The following is an 18,307-nucleotide window of genomic DNA, read 5'->3' on the forward strand; positions in this document are numbered from 1 at the left end:
ATGAGGCTTAGTGAGAAAATAAAAGTGTCAGATAAATTTCCAGAATGTCTGCAGCTGCTGTCAGCCCCCGAGTTTGGTGTTATCAAATCAAGGATTTATTATACAGTGCAATGCCCTCATCCCCACCATCTGACACAGTGCAGAGTAAGATTCAGGTTTAAATGTTTTAGGTTTAAGAATTTTATTTGCTTTACAGAATTTATGGTACTGTAGATTTCATGTGTTATGAAAAGTGAATATTGTTTGAAATCAATTTTTTAATTGAGATGTTGGCACAAAAAGTCACAGAGTTCTAGGGAATTACTAGCAAGAAAAAATGTTTTGCATGTTACCAATTTTATTTTGTGTAATGCATTTTATTGGTTATTTCATAGTTACTGTGTTAGGAAAAGTACATATTATCAAAATTAACGCTTTTTTATAAAGAATTGTATGCAGAAAAGAGTATTTTCAGCGATCTCTAGCTCAAGATAACAGTTTTTAGTGGTTGTCAGAACCTAACCCCCTGCGTCCCATAAGTTCATTGTATCAACATTCACATTTTTTATTTTCATGCCATTACCCCCATGAAAGCTGAGGATTAACTCCATGTATATGGTGGGTTTTATTTTTAAAATGTCCCTTTTTCTTGTAAAAATAATAACTTCATATCCTTTACCCTCTGGGATCAGAGTGTAAAAACCCTGCATTACAAATATCATATTTATCTAACCTTGTTCTGTGTCCACTCCCTGCTCTGTATTAAGACATGTGGCTTGGCTGGGGTTCCAAACTGGGGAGCCTGTCCTCTAACGAGAGGTGAGATAGGCTCCCTGTATTTACAGTCTCATTTAACACCCACTCCAGGACTGTCATCAGAAAATGATGTAGTTTGCAGGACTGACAATCAGGCATTTTACATGTCACCTTAGCTCCACACTGTCCAAACAATTCCCAGTACACCTGCTGGTAATACTTGAAACAATCTCCTTGTCAGTGGATGTCATCTCTAGGTACTCCTCCCCTGCTGCTCCTCCCCTAAACTCAATGGGACCTTTGGACCTCTCCATTCATAAGACTGCCTCTAAGGCTGTATACATCCATTTCATGATAAGTATTCATTCACCTATAATCAAGAAAGGACAAACACAAAAGAGGGAGCCCAAAACATACCATATTGTCCTGTCCCCTTATCATTCTACAGATGAGAAACTCAGAACTGGGATTTCAGCTCATTCCACTGTACCCCATATTTGTTGAAAATTATGCTCAGCCCTGTGGACATTACAAAAGTAGTATGTAACAAAGCCCCTGTCCTTCAGATATACATAATCTTATTGTGAAAAGCAAATTTTTAGGCACCTCTGTGATTTAAAAAATGGCATTTCTTCTTTAGCATCTTCATTTTTCAGAATAGTATCTCTGTTCCATCCATTTCTGGCCTCTCTAAACACACCACCTTAATCTTAGTGACCTTCCTACTGCTTACTTCACCCTGTACCTTTCTCGCCTGTATGACCAAGTAAGTATCAGGTGTTATTAGGAAGGAAAGAGAAAAGAAGGACATTGGCAACGAGACAATTCTATTTTTTATCCAATTTGCTGTCCTTTCTCATGACTTATTGTCTGCTCCTGTGGTTTTTAGGTCCTGATTAAGAAGATTTTGATGAGGCTCTTGAAGAATTTAAACTGCCCCCTCTTCCCAATGTTTTCCTTCTAAAATAAGGACCATAGGCCAATATAATCCTTATTTTTCTCAGAAGACTTGGGTTCAAGGTCCACCTGCCACTTATTCTAACTGTGTGACCTGGGCAAATCATTTACCTTTTCAACCCTCTAGGCAAGTTTTTAGGGTTGTAATTTGCAGAGAAGGTGCTGACCTGCATTGGTAGAAGGAGTTTACTGAGAAATCCATATACTAATGAAACCATAGCGTAGTCCCTATCTTTATCTTACCTCTTTGACTAATCAAGGTAAAGGAGAATTTCCATAGATGAAACAAAATACAAGTATATACAGAGATCAGAAAAACTTTGCCTGATGCAATCTATATATCACAGTCTAGAGATGCAACAGCTAAAATAAATATAGTATGTATGTGATTACATATTTTAAAACATTATGACTGATCTATAAGGCAGTCTGCAGTAAGTAGAAAGGCCAATGAATCTGGCATCAGAGGATATATTTTCACAGCATACCTTTACCACTTATTCAAATAAGAATTTGACTTTGCACACATCTCTCTGGGCCTCAGTTTCCTCATCTGTTAAATGAGGGCATTGGACTAGGTGACTTCTAAGATCCTTTCCATCTCTAAATCGATGATATGATACATTTTAATTTGTTAAAAAAAAACATTAGGGTGCACAACTTTAGAAGGAACATTAGAGATCATACAGTCCATTCCCTTCATTTTACATAAAGAACCCAGGGTCCAGAGAAACCTAGGTGACTTGCCCAAGGTTGCAGAACAAATTAGCAGCAGAGCCAGGACTAAAACCCAGATCTCCTGACTATTATACCATACTGTCTCTCATATCTCCCTTATTTCCAGAGCTATTCAGAATTATTCTAGGTAATTATACAGAATTATCCAGAAGTGCTGGTGATTTCCCCACCCTCCTTGGGAGAAGGGGGAGGGGAGAGGCAGAGAGAGCACTATGATATAAGGGGTAGATGTGAGCTAAAACAAACTCATATACAATAGGCGAGATTCTGATTTTCCTACATTGTACTCAAGTGGAAAGTGATATCTGTGTTGAAGCAATTACCTTTTTCTTACAAAATATTTTCACGAAAGCATTCCGGAAATTTTTGTGGCACAGAGGATACAGAAAGGGGTTGAGAAAGGAATTAAACCACTGAAGCCAAAATGTAAAAGTATACCAGGGATCGTATGCATTATTATAGTGAAATGAACGAATAATTGTAAACAAAGTATACGGAGCCCAGCAAAAGACAAAAGCCCCTGAAATAATGGCAAGTGACTTGGCTATTTTTCTATCTCTGAGTAGTTTCCGACGCCGAACTATTAAGTCAACGGACACAGAATTTGACTGGGATAAAGAGGACAATTCAACAGAAGCTGTTTCATCCTCTACTTGGGTTTTTAAAGAAGCAAAAAGGCTTTTCTTTCTCATACTTTTCACAGAAGAGGAATGAATTTCTTCATCCAGTTTAGGAAAACATATCTTTGAAAATACTGTGCAGGTCACTGAGTTGTCTTGGACTGGAGAAGGGATGCTAGGGGTAGGAGCAGGTTTGCCTCTGACACTACTGCGACTGTGTAGGCTCCAATAAATGCAACAGTTGAAATAGGTCACCAAGATGGTTGGGATCAAGAACTCCAAGATGGAAGTGATGATGATGTAAGGGATTGTATGAAGAAGTTGGTTTCTGCATTCTGTATTCTCGCTCTTCTTGTTACTCCCATTTAGGATTGCTGGACCATGTACTAAGAATGCCAGCACCCACGCAGCTACCATATAAGTGACTGTCCTTGAGATCGATGTTTGTTTAGATCGATACGATATCTAAAAGAAATCAAACAAATTACTGTCAGGAGGTAAAGATCTGTCATTTAGCTCTATTTGTAGAGAACAGGTATGTTGTCTAAGAAAACATGTGATTCCTATAAATGCAGAGACGCAGATCACAAAATTCAATCGGTATTCTATCAACCATGAAGTCTTGACCTACTTCATAAGTATATCATCTTTTCAAAATCTAAAGGCTCTATGTACCAAAAGCCTTTATTGGTGGGGGATAAAATCTCGTTAGACTCAACTTCATCTCTCGGAGAAGAAGATGGACATGAACAAAAAAAAAATAGCTCAAATGATTGATGAGTCCATTAAGTGTAACCCTCAGAACAAAGAAACTCCAGCAGCCCCTGGGCTTATCCTTAGGTGGCATCTCATGACTGGTGTATTCAAAAGTGATTAGGGTCTGCTTACCCTAAACTGGTACATTTGTAAAAGTCTTTAGCTCCTTGTCTACTACAGCATAAAACTCACACAGACCCTAACCCCTCCCCAACCCATCCACTTAGGCCATCAATAACAAGACTGTAAATGTAGCTCTGGGCAAAGTCGCCTGGATATAGGGGATGGAAGGGAAGAAGAAAGAAACAAGTATTTTTAAGCACCGACTATGTGCTAGACACTGTGCTAAGCATTTCGCAAATACTCCCATTCAATCCTCACAACTCCCCATCTAACAGTTGAGGAAACTGAGGCAGTTAAATGACTTGCCCAGGGTGACACAGCTAGTAAGTGTCAGAGGCTAGATTTGAATTCAGGCCCACAGCTCTACACACTTGTGCTACCCAGCTGCCCTTATTTGGACGACTTACTTCGGACATTTGTACGTATTGCATTGTCCCTCTGAGACAGATACAGCATCAAGAGCCCTGATGGCAGGAACGCTTAGGGCAAATGGACCCTCCATCTCCTTTATCCATTCCATCAATTTGCATACTATTAATAAGCCCCATAGTTGGATCAATAGAATGTGAGGTTCTGTCTCTCTGCCTTGAAATCCAGTCCAGCTGATCATGCATAAATATACTTTGCAAACTGAGGAAGTCCTTAGTGTTTTTTTCACTTCTAAGAAAGGAGACAATCTAACCATAAAATCTCAAGCATCTTTATTTCTGTCAAGGGAACAACCATGCCTGAATTACCAAGGTTCACAACCTCAGAGCCACCCTCAGCTCTTCACTGTCCCTCACCTCCAACCTATGTCTAATCAGTACCAAATCCCAATCATTCCACATCAATAAAATGTTTTCTATTTGTCCCCTTCTCTCTACTCAACTAGCTACCTCCTTAGTCAAGCATTCCTTACCTCTTGAATGGACTATTATAATAGGCTCTAATTGGGCTCCCTGTTTCTCTTCCCTCCCCTTTCCAATCCATCATACACATACCTGCCAATGATATTCCCAAAATACAGGTAGATACCTTGCTTAGGAAACTTCAGGGACTCCTAAATGCCTTTAGGATAAAATACTGATTGGCATTTATAACCCTTCACAGTCTAACACCAACCTATGTATCAGACCAATCTCAGATTATGCCTCCTTATGCACTCTATGTTCCCACCAAATTAAGCTATTTACTGGCCTCCATGCATAATCTTCCACCTTCTCCATCTATACGGAGGCACAGGTTACTGTTTCCTGCTCACTTCTGTCTCAGAAAATCACTGGCTTCCTTCAAAGCAAAATTCAGGCATCAGGAATCCTTTTCTGATCCCCTGCATTCCCATGCAATTATGGGTACTCTCCCCGTCTCTGAAATTATTTTGATCTACTCTGTGTGTATAGATATACATGCATATGTCCATATATACACACACACATATGTGTGTATGTGCGCATGTGTATAGTCTTAATTTAAGCATGTGTAACTTGTTTCCTCCCAGTAGAACAAAAGCTTCCTGAGAGCAGGGACTATATCCTAACCCCTACTGAAGTGTCTGGCACATAAAAGGCACTCAACTAACTCTTGCTGAACTGAATTGAACTGAGGAACTATACACCCTCATTTCTTCCATAATGAGAGTAGCTAGTGAGAAGAAACTAGTGAAAACTGTAGGCTAAATAAGATTTTCTAGTAAGTAACTTTTGGGGAAACTATTAGTAATTCCAAGACTAAGTTAAAATGTATATGGTGCTGACCACAAGTTCCTACTACAGTTTGCTTTTTTTCCCTGCCTTCTGCTTCCTGCACCACTAATTAATATATCTCTTGAATTAAATCTAACGATTATGAAGATGGTAACAATACCCAGATGGTCACACTAAACTGTGTTTAGCTTTTTAATTGCTCTGCTCAGCCCTTGTAATGATATGATGCAATATGCTGGAAAACGATCTCCTTTCCATTATGCATAAGGTCAAATGGGATAATGGACAACTAAGGGAATTGAGAAGAGGATGCTTATCTCTTCATCTCTAGGCAGCACTTTTGACTGATGGACAGATCACTGAATCAAGTTCCTATTTCTGTCTAAGGAACACTTTAGCTCTCAGCTCACTTGTAGAACAGTGCTGACCAGATGTGTGCAATCTTTGTCTTAATCTCTCTTCCTGTACACACCCACCGGTGCAGATTATCTATGCAGATTTGACAATCTGCACACTTCCCTTGGTGTCTTTTTGAACCTGTTATCCCCCAGAAAGTGGCCTGCCTAATAGCACCATACCACATCATTTGTATCAGAAAGCTTTAAAACACATGGGTCAAAGTAACAGCTGTAATTTTTACCAAGGGAAGATGGAAATTTTGTCACAGAACATAAAAGGAAAAGGCTTTTCTCTACTATTTCCCAATTAAGCAAAAGTTAGGGTTCCTTACAGGTTTTTTTTTCTTGCTTTAGGATTACAAATTCAAATTTATATTTTAAGTTAAAGAGGGGGGAAAATAGTCAAATGCACACATTCTACTTACAGCATGGCAGACTAATTGGTACCGGTCATAGCTGATGAGGACAATGTTATACACTGATGCTGTACACAAAAGATAGTCAATAACTAGCCAGAATATACAGAGCTCACTTCCAAAGCTCCATTCCTTTTCCCATTCATAAGGGATATATAAAGGAATGCAGATTGCACCTGTGAAAAGAAAGATAAAAACAACACAGATGAATTCATACAAAGATAATATAACTTGGTCTGAGACCACAGTGTGTGAATGTTTATGATAATAATAAAAATGAATAAAATAAATAAAAATTTGCTGATCAATCAATAAGTATCTATTAAGGAAGGAAACAAGCATTAATTAACCACATACTACGTGCTAGCACTGTATTAAGCACTTTGCAAATATCATCTTATTTGATCCTCACAAAAATCCTGGGAGGTATGTGCTATCATTATTTCCATTTTACAGTTGAGGCAACTGAGGCAGACAGAAGGTAAGTAGTTTGTACATGTTACACAGCTAGTAAATATCCGAGGCTTTGCCACCTGCCATACTGCCTACCATGAGCATGGTACCATTGGAGGTACTAGGGATACAAACACAAAACTGAAAACGGTGCCTGCCCTTAAGGAGTTTATAGTCTATTGGGAAAACATGAGCACGTATAATTCCATCCAGAACAGGGAAAAGGTGATTTGGGGTGAAGATACTAGCAGCTGGAGGATCAGAAAAGGTCTTGTGTAGGAGGTGCCACTGGAGCCTTGGAAAGTCACTTAACTGGACCTCCTTTTCCTCCTTTGTAAATCAGGGAATTGGACACTGTCACTACTGTGACATTGAAATAAAAAAATCAAGTAGCATCCAGACAAACGATTTACATAGCAGTGCATTCAGCTGCAAAACAAACAGGGCTCAAGCCTCTCCATAACCAAGAACCCAGAGCTTTGGTCTTTACCCAGTTAACATGCAGTGTGGAGGGAATGAAAGAACAGGTTGAAGCAATTCGGACACTAGGTGTCCCAAGCTCAAGCATCCTGCCAACCTCAGCCTACCTAGCAGCAGGGATTTCAGGAATGTGCCACCATGCCCCACCAGACCTTTTGGTTCTCACTGGAAAGAGCTCTCTCGTTTCTCTTGAGAGTCATAAGCAACTGCTACCCATCAACTATATGCATGCATGTGTGCATACATGTATGTATGTTGTGTATATATTGCATTGTGTGTGTACTGTGTGTTTGTGTGTGCGTGTATGCCAATATACTGCTTTATATATGCATATATCCCAATATAAATACTAAGCCAAGATGCTTCTTCCTTAATTATTCCTCATGTATATGCTTACATATATACATGCTTACAAACACATATGCATATATACATATACAGGTGTGCTTACACATATACACATACATATAAATGTATGTTCACATGTATCACATGTATACATGTGATTGCATATACGCATATATGCATGTGTGTTGCATATAATATACACATGCTTGTGAATGCATGTGCATGCACATATGTACATATACAATTGTAGGTATGTTGACATATACACATGTGCTTACATATGCCTACGTGTATGCAATGCATATACAGATACACATAAGCTATATGTAATTATGTACACATATTTGTGCATGTATGTATATACACACACATAATGAATAATTAAGAGGGAGACAGTCTGACATAATGGATAGACAGCCAGCCTTGAAGCCAGGAAGAACTCCTGGTTCAGGTACTGCCTCTGACATGCACTGGCTGTGTGACCTTGGCCAAGTCACTTAAGCCTCTAGTGCTGTAAGCACTCTCTAAAATTAGGTCAGATAGAAGATGATGACCTGCACTTGTAAAAGGAGTTTCCTCTGCCAATGAAATCACAGCTGAAGACCCTCCCCCTAATTAAAACATCATCTTAAAGGATATAGAATGAAAAGCAACCCATCATATGCATACGGAGAAAAATAGTAGAACAAATAAAGAAAAATTCTACCCTCTGTACACGTACATGAGATTGAATTAAAGTAATAATCTCTGTAAGACATCATTCTAACAGCAAGAGTTTTTTAACAGTTGCACACATCTACAATTCATGAAGCAGCTAGGTGACAGCAGATATAGCACCAGACCTAGAGTCAGGAAGACCTGAGTTCAAATCTAGCCTGTGTAACCCTGGGCAAATCACTTAACCCTATTTGCCTCAATTCCCTCATCTGTAAAATGAGCTGGAGAAAAAATGGCAGAACCATTTCAGTATCTTTGACAAGAAAACCCCATAGCCAGTATGGTCCACAGGGTCACGAGGAGTCACACATGACTGAACAACAACAATAATTATTGTTATAACCTACATTACAAAAATACTATGACATTCATGATGAAGTTCCTCAATCAATCAACAACCACTTATTTATATTTAGTGTCCTCTATATACTACCACGGTGCCAGGTGCTGGGGATGCAAAGACAGAAATGAAACAACCACTACTTTCAAAGGGCTTTGTGCTATCAAGGGAATTGATGTGTCCACATAGAACTATGAGCAAAATACATGCAATACAAACAAACATGGTTATTCTAAAGGGGATTATAAATGGCCTCATGTAGGAAGGGGTCTTTAAAGGAGCAGAAAGTTGAAGAAAAGAGATAAAAATGAGAAGAGAGTGTATTCCAAGCTTGGAGGAGAACCCGTTCAAAGTCAGAGATGGGAAATGGAATGCCAAGGATGAGGAAAAGCAGGACGGACAGATGGTCTGGCTGAATCACAGAGTCCATGAAGAAGCATAGTGATCAATAAGCCTGGAAATGTAGGTTGAAACCAGGTTGTGAACAGTCAAGCAGAGGAGTTTGTATTTAATTATGAGGTAATAGGGGAAGTACAGTGCAGTGGTTTATCACTAAGGTCACTTCCAGTGCCAAATCCCCTAGAAACCTGTGAAGTCAAATGCCTTCAAATCTCTTGGTGCTGCTCTACATATAGAAAACACTTAAATGGTTTTTTTAATTCATATGTTGCAAATTTTATCACTTTTAAAATATATATATGTTGATCCCTGTGTAATAGGTAATATGAGTTTGATTATCTTCATTTTTATGTTATGAGGGGCAGCTAGGTGACGCAGTGCATAGAGCACCGGCCCTGGATTCAGGAGGACCTGAGTTCAAATCCGGCCTCAGACACATAACACTTACTAGCTGTGTGACCCTAGGCAAGTCAATTAACCCCATTGCCTAGCCAAAAAAAAAAAAATTTATGTTATGAAACTGAAACTCTGATAGGCTAAAGATACTGAAATTACTTCCCAAACCATCAAAGCAAGATTAACAAGCTATGTGACTTTGATCAAGTTACTTAAGCATTCCAGAAATCAGCTCCTCATCCATAAACAGAATGTGAGCTCTGATATTCCTTTATGAGAATGATGATTATGACAACAAGGAGAACAACTCATAGTTTTATTTTTCTTAAAGGCCCTATGAGGTGGGTCCTACAAGGGATATTATCTCCATTTTTACAGATGAAGAAACTGAGGCATCGATCGGTTTAATGATGTTCCCACAGTCACACAGGTAAATAAGTATCTGAGGTAGAATTCAAAGCCAGATCTCCTGACCCTGAAACCAGCACTCTTTCCACTATGCTTCATTGCCTCTCAAGACTAGATGTTTAAACTATGGTGAGATCAGCTTTAGTATTATCTATGTTCCATTCAATTCAACAAACACTTACCAAGTACCAAGCATCAAGGAAAAAAATATGAAAGATAATCTTTACCCTGAAGAACTTACAAACTACTAGGGTGAATACAATGCCTAAATCAATAAGTGTATTATAAGGTAGAGTGTGATGGGAGCAAAGAAGAGGTCTAGACAGTGTCCTATAAAACTTAGGGAGGAAGAAAAAATACTTTTTCTGGGAGGAATTATAAAAGACTTTACAAAGGCACCTTGAACTGAGCCTTGAAGAAAAGGACATGTAAAGCTTTAATTATACGTGTGTGTAAACATACAGATAGATAATTGACTATTAACCAAAGCATTCAATATATTGATCATTTTGGTTAGCTTTAACTATCTACTAATGTTGTTATTTTATGAAGTTAAGGCAAAAAAATCATTTTTTAAAAAAGGAATTCATATTAATCCAAATATGGGAGCGAAAACTCCAAAAACATATAACCATTAAGTTGGACTTATCTGGGGAAAAAAAACATTCAACAAGTTATTTTTATTATGCACAAGCAAAAATAAAAACTTCTCTTAACAAAAAAAATTCTCCCTTTATATTACTTTTAAGAAACATAAGAGTTCTACCTGGCATTTCTTAAACCTTAACACAATTCAACTCCTTATTTTAACCCTTCCCTATTCCTTAAAATAGCATGATGTATCTTTAAGAAATAAATCATTATCAATATAGAAATCTTGTCAAATAAGTATGTATAACAACTTACCCACGAAAAAGTCAGCAATGGCCAGATTAAGGAAAAAATAGTTATTCCGAAGTCTAAGATTTTTGTCCACCACAAATGCCATAATAATCAAGCCATTTCCTAGCACTATAGAGAAAGCCAGAAAAATCTTCAGAATTAACAGGATTACCATAGTTTCTGGCTAGGTACTATTGAATATAGCTGCTACTCAGATAATACCAAATGATGAAGACATTCAATGTATTCAATTACTCCAATAAGTCAGTTCCAACGAGTAAATTTTCCAACAGGGCACTTAGAAAATGCAGTCCCTGAAACTAGCAAAGTTCTTTTTTAAAAAAAATTGCACACTTATTTCACAATGTTTCCTGGTTCTTGGTACAGCAAACTTGTGGTAACAATTTCCTTTGAGATGAATTTGAAAAAGTGCTAGTCAGATGTTTTCATCTGTACATTTTATTTTGTTTTATTTTATTTTTGGAATTTCATTTTTTTTTAATTTTTTTTCCATATGCTTTTGAGTTGAAAATTTTTCTCCCTTTTTCTCCCCCCCACCCTCCCCAAGACGGGGCACAATCTGACATAGGCTTTACATTTACATACCCATTAAATATATTTTCACATTAGCAAAGTTGTAAGTAAAAATTAAAACAAATAGGAGGAACCATCAGAAAGATGAAACAAAACTCAACTGAAGGTAAAAATAAGTGAGAGTGATTCGACTTCCATAGTTCTTTCTTTGGATGTGGACAGCATTTTCCTTCCCAAGGCCTCTGGAGATGTCTTAGATCCTCGTAATGAAGAGAAGGGTTCAGTTTAACATTCTTAGTCATTGCATAACGTGGCAGCTATTGTGTACAAAGTCCTCTTGGTTCTGGTCACTTCACTCAGCATCAGACCATATAAGTCTTCCCAGGTTTTTCTGAAGTCAGCCTGTTCATCATTTCTTATAGCGCAATAGTATTCCATTACATTCATATACCACAACTTGCTCAGCCATTCCCCAATTGATGGGCATTCTCTCAATTTCCAATTCTTTGCCACCACAGAAAGAGCTGCTATGTATATTTTTGTACATGTGGGTCCTTTTCCATTTGTTTGATCTCTTTGGGATATAGCCCTAGAAGTGCTATTGCTGGATCAAAGGGTATGCACATTTTTGTATCCCTTTGGGCATAGTTCCAAGTTGTTCTCCAAAATGGTTGGATCATTTCACAACTCCACCAACAATGTATTAGCGTTCCAATTTTCCCACATCCTCTCCAACATTTATCATTTTCCTGTTTTGTCATGTTGGCTAATCTGATAGATGTGATGTGGTACCTCAAAGTTGTTTTAATTGCATTTCTCTAATCAATAATGATTTAGAGCATTTTTTCATATGACTATAGATGGCTTTAATTTCTTCATCTGAGAACTGTCTGTTCATATCCTTTGACCATTTATCAATTGGGGAATGGCTTGTGTTCTTATAAATTTGTCTTAATTCTCTACATATTTTAGAAATGAGGCCTTTATCAGGAAGACTGGTTGTAAAAATTCTTTCCCAATTTTCTACCTTCCTTCTAATCTTAGTTGCATTGGCTTTGTTTGTGCAAAAATTTTTCAGTTTAATGTAATATTATTTCATTGTCTATGGTGCCTTTTAGCAGGATGTAGTTTCCTTCCTTATCTCTTTTGATTAGATCTATTTTTGCTTTTGCTTTATCAGAGATCAGGATTGCTACCCCTGCTTTTTTTACTTCAGCTGATGCATAATATATTCTGCTCCAGCCTTTTACCTTTACCCTGTATGTGTCACTCTTTTTCAAATGTGTTTCCTGTAAACAACATATTGTAGGATTATGGTTTTTAATCCATTCTGCAATCCATTTCCATTTTATGGGAGAGTTCATCCCATTCACATTCACAGTTATGATTACTATCTGTGTCTTTTTCTCCATCCTTTTTTCCCCCATTTATGCTTTTCTTTCTCCTTTTTCCTTTCCCCCCTTCACTAGTGTTTTGCTTTTGACTACCACCTCCTTCAGTCCCTTCCCCCTTTTATTATCCCTTTCCCTTTTCTTCCCCTTTAGTCTTACTGCTGCTTCCCTCCCTTCATCTGTACATTTTAAAATATACTGTCCACTGCTTCCCTCGCAGTTACTCCCAATGTGATGTTTCCACTGCTAGCAATAAAATTTTGATTTAAGACTTGGGTTTCTTTCCCTAAAGATTTTTTAATGATTATTTAGTTTTCTTCAGCCATACTGGCCTTCTTGCTGTTCTTCACACATGGCATTACATCCTGTTCTCTGCCTTTGCATACGTTATCCTTCTGGAATGCAATCTCTCTTCACCTTCCAACCCAAAATTTATCTTATATTTCAGGATATATATTTTGTAAATACTTATATTAGTACAAGTTGCCTCCTCTGATAATGTAAGCTCCTTAAGGGCAGAGCCTTTTATTTTCAAAATAGTTGTTTATGCTTGTTCATTGACTGCCCACAAATTATACATAAATTACATAATTTCAAATTGCCTTGATTTTAGTGAAAAAGAGGGTGAAAGGAAACATTTTCCCAGTGTAAATCACACACTTTGTTCGAAGGACATAATTTGATTGGCATAAGTCCAAGTACTTCTTGGGAATAAATTTAGAACCAGTTGAGATAGCCTAGCAACTTAGGCATTGGGGTACAATCTAGGAGCAGAATAAATCATCTTTTTCCCAGGAGAATTGAAAGAACCATTGAGCTTTGTTGAGACACAGGTCAACCTGACTATGGAGTCACAATTTACTAGCCCATTTCCCCACTCAGTTGTTGAATAAAGAAAAGGAGGGAGAGATAGAATATATCTTTCATTAGGAAAGCAGGAATGTATCTTTCATTAGGAAAGAACATGATCCTGTCCCCTGGTACCTTCTGTGTCCTGAGTATAGTAATGAAATAAGAATCATGGACATGCTCAAGTATCATCAGAAATAAAATGAAGCAACAAGGATATGGTTCCAGAAGTTTGTATATTCCATGAATGACGCACAAACATCCCTCTTAGACAAATGCTACTACCTGAGACTCTCAGAAACATTTCTCTTAAAATCTTCTGAACTCGGAGTTACTGTGAATTATTTGTGGATTTTTTCTTTTTTTCTAAATGAAACCTTCTTTTGATGTAGTTATATGGGAAGCATTTTGGAAATTAGGGAGTTTTTTGTTAAATGGATTTGGTAGTCACTCTTCTAGGCTATTCAATGGAGAGATTTTTGCCTTGGGAGCTCAAACAAAGAAGAGTGAAACTCACAAAATGTAATCTAATTCCTTTCTGCTCTAGATAGCATGGACACAATGATGATGACTATGGTAATGACGATGATGACAATGATGACGATGATGATATAGCTAACATTTATATGGCATCTACTATGTGCCAGGCACTGTGCATTTGATCACTGGATTTAGAGGACTAAGATGCTAGGAGGCTTGGGGAACCATAACAAGCCCAGAAACACAGACAGCACAAATGACTAGATTATAATCTACAAGATTATAAAACAGGTTTCCTTAGCTAATGAAGATACAGGTTTTGAATACAGAGCAGAGATCCAGGTTGGTAGTTCTGGCACTGGTTCAGTTCTGCTTAGTTGAGTGACAAGCTCCTTTCTTGTATAATTTCAATTATAAACATAAGAACAATTTCAATTTCTCCCCATGAAATCCTTGATGATATGGCTGGAACCATCAGGTCTGAAGAGGCACCAGCTCCTTGCACTGAGTAGCAACCATGGCATCAGAACAAAGTCTTCTATTATTCATGAAACAAAAAACCTTTATGCTCTCTCTAGTCCCCTACCTGAGAGAGGGGCTACCACTACCCCAGCCCCCGCTAAATCTCAGTGGCTTATAATCAACGCTCTCTTCTCTACAAGGTAGAGACTTCTTCTTTGAACATCGATCCCCTCTGCTGCCTTGGAACTTCCTCTATGAAATCCTAGCTGCTCCCTCAGATATAGTTCTTTCCTTACAACCTGTTCAAGAAAGATCACAGCCTACCACACAAGGGTTACACTCTCTATATAATTTCAGAGGGAAAAAAGGAACATTCTTTTTTTGTTTTGGCTATCTAATATCTGACAAAATCATAAGTAATTTTCCTAAAGCACAGCTATGACCACATCACACCCTTACTTAATATAGTCCCATGACTCCCTATTACTCCCAGGATCAAATATAAACTCCAGTGGCATTTCAAGCCTTTCACAACTTGACCCCTGGTCACTCTCCAGTCTCATACATTATTTCCCTACAACCTAGACCTACTGGGCTACTTGCTATTCCTTACATATGATCCTTCATCTCCCATCTCCTGTCCTTTACACTAGTTATCTCTGTCAACCTAGAGAAAAATTCAGACCAACTAGGTCAGGGAAGGGGGACCGGCAGCCTCAAGGCCACATGTGGCACTCTAGGTCCTCAAGTGCAGCCCTTTGACTGAATCCAAACTTCACAGTTCCCCCTTAATAAAAGGATTTGTTCTGTAAAACTTGGACACAGTCAAAAGGCTGTACCCAAGGACCTAGAAGGCCACATGTGGCCTGGAGGCTGCAAGTTCCCCACCCTTGCTCTAGCCAAAAGACATAGGCTGCTTGCCAGGTCCCAAGCCATGGTTCAAGTTACCTCTAGCCAGCAGAGTAGGCTGCTTACCAGGACCTAGGACAGCGTCACCCATAAGGCCAACAGAACAGACAAACAAAAGGACAAGATTGCTCACCAGAAAAGCTATGCCAGATTCAAGGTATTCTGAGACTGTATCTTCTTAAATCCTAGCTCATAAACCCCCACTGAAGGGTCTACTTTACTAGCTAGGCAGGGGATGCAATAGTTTGAAGCAGACATTTAGTATGAAAAACTTTAGCAAGAAAAGAAGCAACAGAACATTCTTCCAATAAAAGTAGGGCTCACCTCACTTTTTCTAACCTTCATGCTTGCCGTGTCCTACACTTAGAATATTACTTCATATCTGCATAGAGTTTTAAGGTTTACAAAGTACTTTCCTCACAGCTCAGAAGGTATATGTAGAGGAAGCATTAAGCCTGAATTACAGATGGGGAAACAGAGGCTTAGAGAAGTTAGACAATTCACTTGTGTTTGACACAGCCAGTAAACAAGTCTCACACTCCGCTCTTTCGGAGATACTTTGCCTCTGCCTTAATCCTCTTTTCATCTCCAATTTCAATCTCCTATTGAAATCCTTTTCCACAAAATTTCAGAAAGAACCTTCAATTTTCAACCACTGCCTCAAATTTATTTTGAGAAAGATCTGGCCATGGGATAGGGATCAGGGAGTGGAATTGGAAAGTGGAATCTTAAATACACTGTCCTCTGGTCTTCTTAGAAATAAAGCGATTATATGCTAAAAATTCTAGTATGTCCCTCTGTAAGTAGATATCCTATTGTTCTAGGAGGCATGTTTAACAAAACAGAAATTAGCTGGTAGCCACTGAGACAATGATCAAAAGGTGAGTGCAACAAGAATGATTTAATGTGCATTTGCTATGCCTGTACTGAGAAAGCCTGGGCCAGCCACAGTTTCCTCATACAAGACTGGGATGCTAACAATAAACTCCCATTTGTTGTAACACTTAGACTTTCCCCAAACCTTTTATCATCATCATCATCATCATCATCATCATCACCACTAGCATCTATACAGCACTTTCAGGGTTAGCAAGCATTTATATATCACTTTAAGTTTTGCAAAACACTTTACATATGGTAACTCATTTGATCAGAACCTCAAAACCTGGAGTAAAGTTACTTCCAGATGCAAGTCATCTCCTCCTGCTCACCACTTAAAATATCTTAATATATGAGGCATTCAGGTGGCACCTTCTCAGCCTGGAATTAGGAAAACCTTAGTTCAAATCCTTCCTCAGACACTTATTAGTTATCTGACAGAAGGCAAGACATTGGCCTCATCATCTGTAAAACTGGGATAATACTGGTGGTACACACTTCACAGAGTTGTGAGAAAGAAAGGAGGTAATATACCCAAATTCCATGCCAAATCTTAAGTAGTTGTCATTCATAATGTCAGCTCTTATTACTACTCTTATTATTGTAAGATGACGTTCCTTTCAGATGGACAGTTAATTCACTGAAAAGGGTCAGAAACAAAGAGGCAGTTGTGAAGCCCTGAAAAAGAAACACACAGAGGAAATGAACTTAGGGTAAAGATTGCCTGTGTCCTGTTTCCTAATGATTAGTTTGAATCTGACGGATGTGAGGACCCAGTTCCTAGAACTATAAGATGACTATGATACAGATATATGTTGTAAAGTTGTAATGTAAATGGCAGAAATTTTGATTTTTTTTTTTTGGCAAGGCAATCGGGGGTTAAATGATTTGCCCAGGGTCACACAACTAGTAAATATTAAGTCTATGAGACCAGATTTGAACTCAGATTCTCCTGACTCCAGGCCCAGGGCTCTATCTACTGTGCCATCTAGCTGCCCCTTGGATTTTGGTTTTGCTGTGGGAGAAATGTCTCCTCTTTGAGTGCATGTGGTAGGTGACTGCTGCCAAACTAATCTACCATAACACAGAAATTATAGAGGTAAAAATGTAGATTTTGTTATGCTCATGCACAGGTTCAGGATTTTTTAAAAGAAAACCCTAAACCCAGATTGAAGTTTCTTAAAATTACATCAAAGAGATAAAGAAATAAATTATTTTATATAGTATAATCCAAGGGTGGGGAACCTGTTCTAATCTCATACATTCTTTTAGGCCATAAAAATTGTTTGTTTTTTTTTAATTTTTAAGACAGATTCATGATCTCATGCTTCCTTCAACATCATAAAAGTTAAAGAAACTTAGTTAAACAGAATCATAATCTCATACATCCCCTAAGGAAACAAACCTAATTAAACAGACCCTATAGGTAAAAAAAAAAAAGTCAAGTTACAGATTAAATTACATTTACCAGGTTCACAATGGACTGATTAAGAGGGGATATTCACGTGCCTACAGAGTCAGTTTCAGTAGAATCCCCTCCTCAAATAAGGTAAGTCAAATAACTTTAGGAAGTTTTGACCTTTTTTTGACTCTTTATCTGAAGAAAGTTTGAGGCCTTAAGCAAATTTTCCCATCCATGGAACAGGTTTCAGTCAACTCAATAACCTCCTAAATGTAATATGTTTATTTTCAGATCATAAATTAAAATTTTAAAATATGGAATAAAACAAGCATTTCCACAACATACTGTAATAAAAAAAGATGATTGTACATGAAACTGCAAATCTATTATGTACAACTTGCTATTCCTTTTAAATATATAATAAAGTTATCATATAAATTTCTTTTTTTTTTCTTTTCTTCTCTTCTCACCCTCTCCCACTCTGTCCTAGAGATGGCTACTGGTAGACTCAAATAGATATATAAATGTAAAATTATTCTACATATACTTC

The 18,307-nt window shown here is 37.9% G+C and overlaps 1 protein-coding gene across 1 annotated transcript; it reads right to left on the reverse strand.

Moving 5' to 3' along the window:
- Nucleotides 1–214: 214 nt before the first annotated feature.
- Nucleotides 215–15,821, reverse strand: HRH4 (histamine receptor H4). Its single transcript, XM_020968728.2, has 4 exons — nucleotides 15,816–15,821; nucleotides 10,876–11,035; nucleotides 6,438–6,604; nucleotides 215–3,515 (listed from the first exon to the last, which is right to left on the reverse strand). The coding sequence occupies exons 1-4, from the start codon at nucleotides 15,819–15,821 to the stop codon at nucleotides 2,718–2,720; spliced, it is 1,131 nt and encodes a 376-aa protein (XP_020824387.2). The 3' UTR covers nucleotides 215–2,717.
- Nucleotides 15,822–18,307: the final 2,486 nt, after the last annotated feature.

The sequence above is a fragment of the Phascolarctos cinereus genome, unplaced genomic scaffold (assembly GCF_003287225.1).
Source record: "Phascolarctos cinereus isolate Bilbo 61053 unplaced genomic scaffold, phaCin_HiC Scaffold_4;HRSCAF=312, whole genome shotgun sequence".
Lineage (NCBI taxonomy): Eukaryota > Metazoa > Chordata > Mammalia > Diprotodontia > Phascolarctidae > Phascolarctos > Phascolarctos cinereus.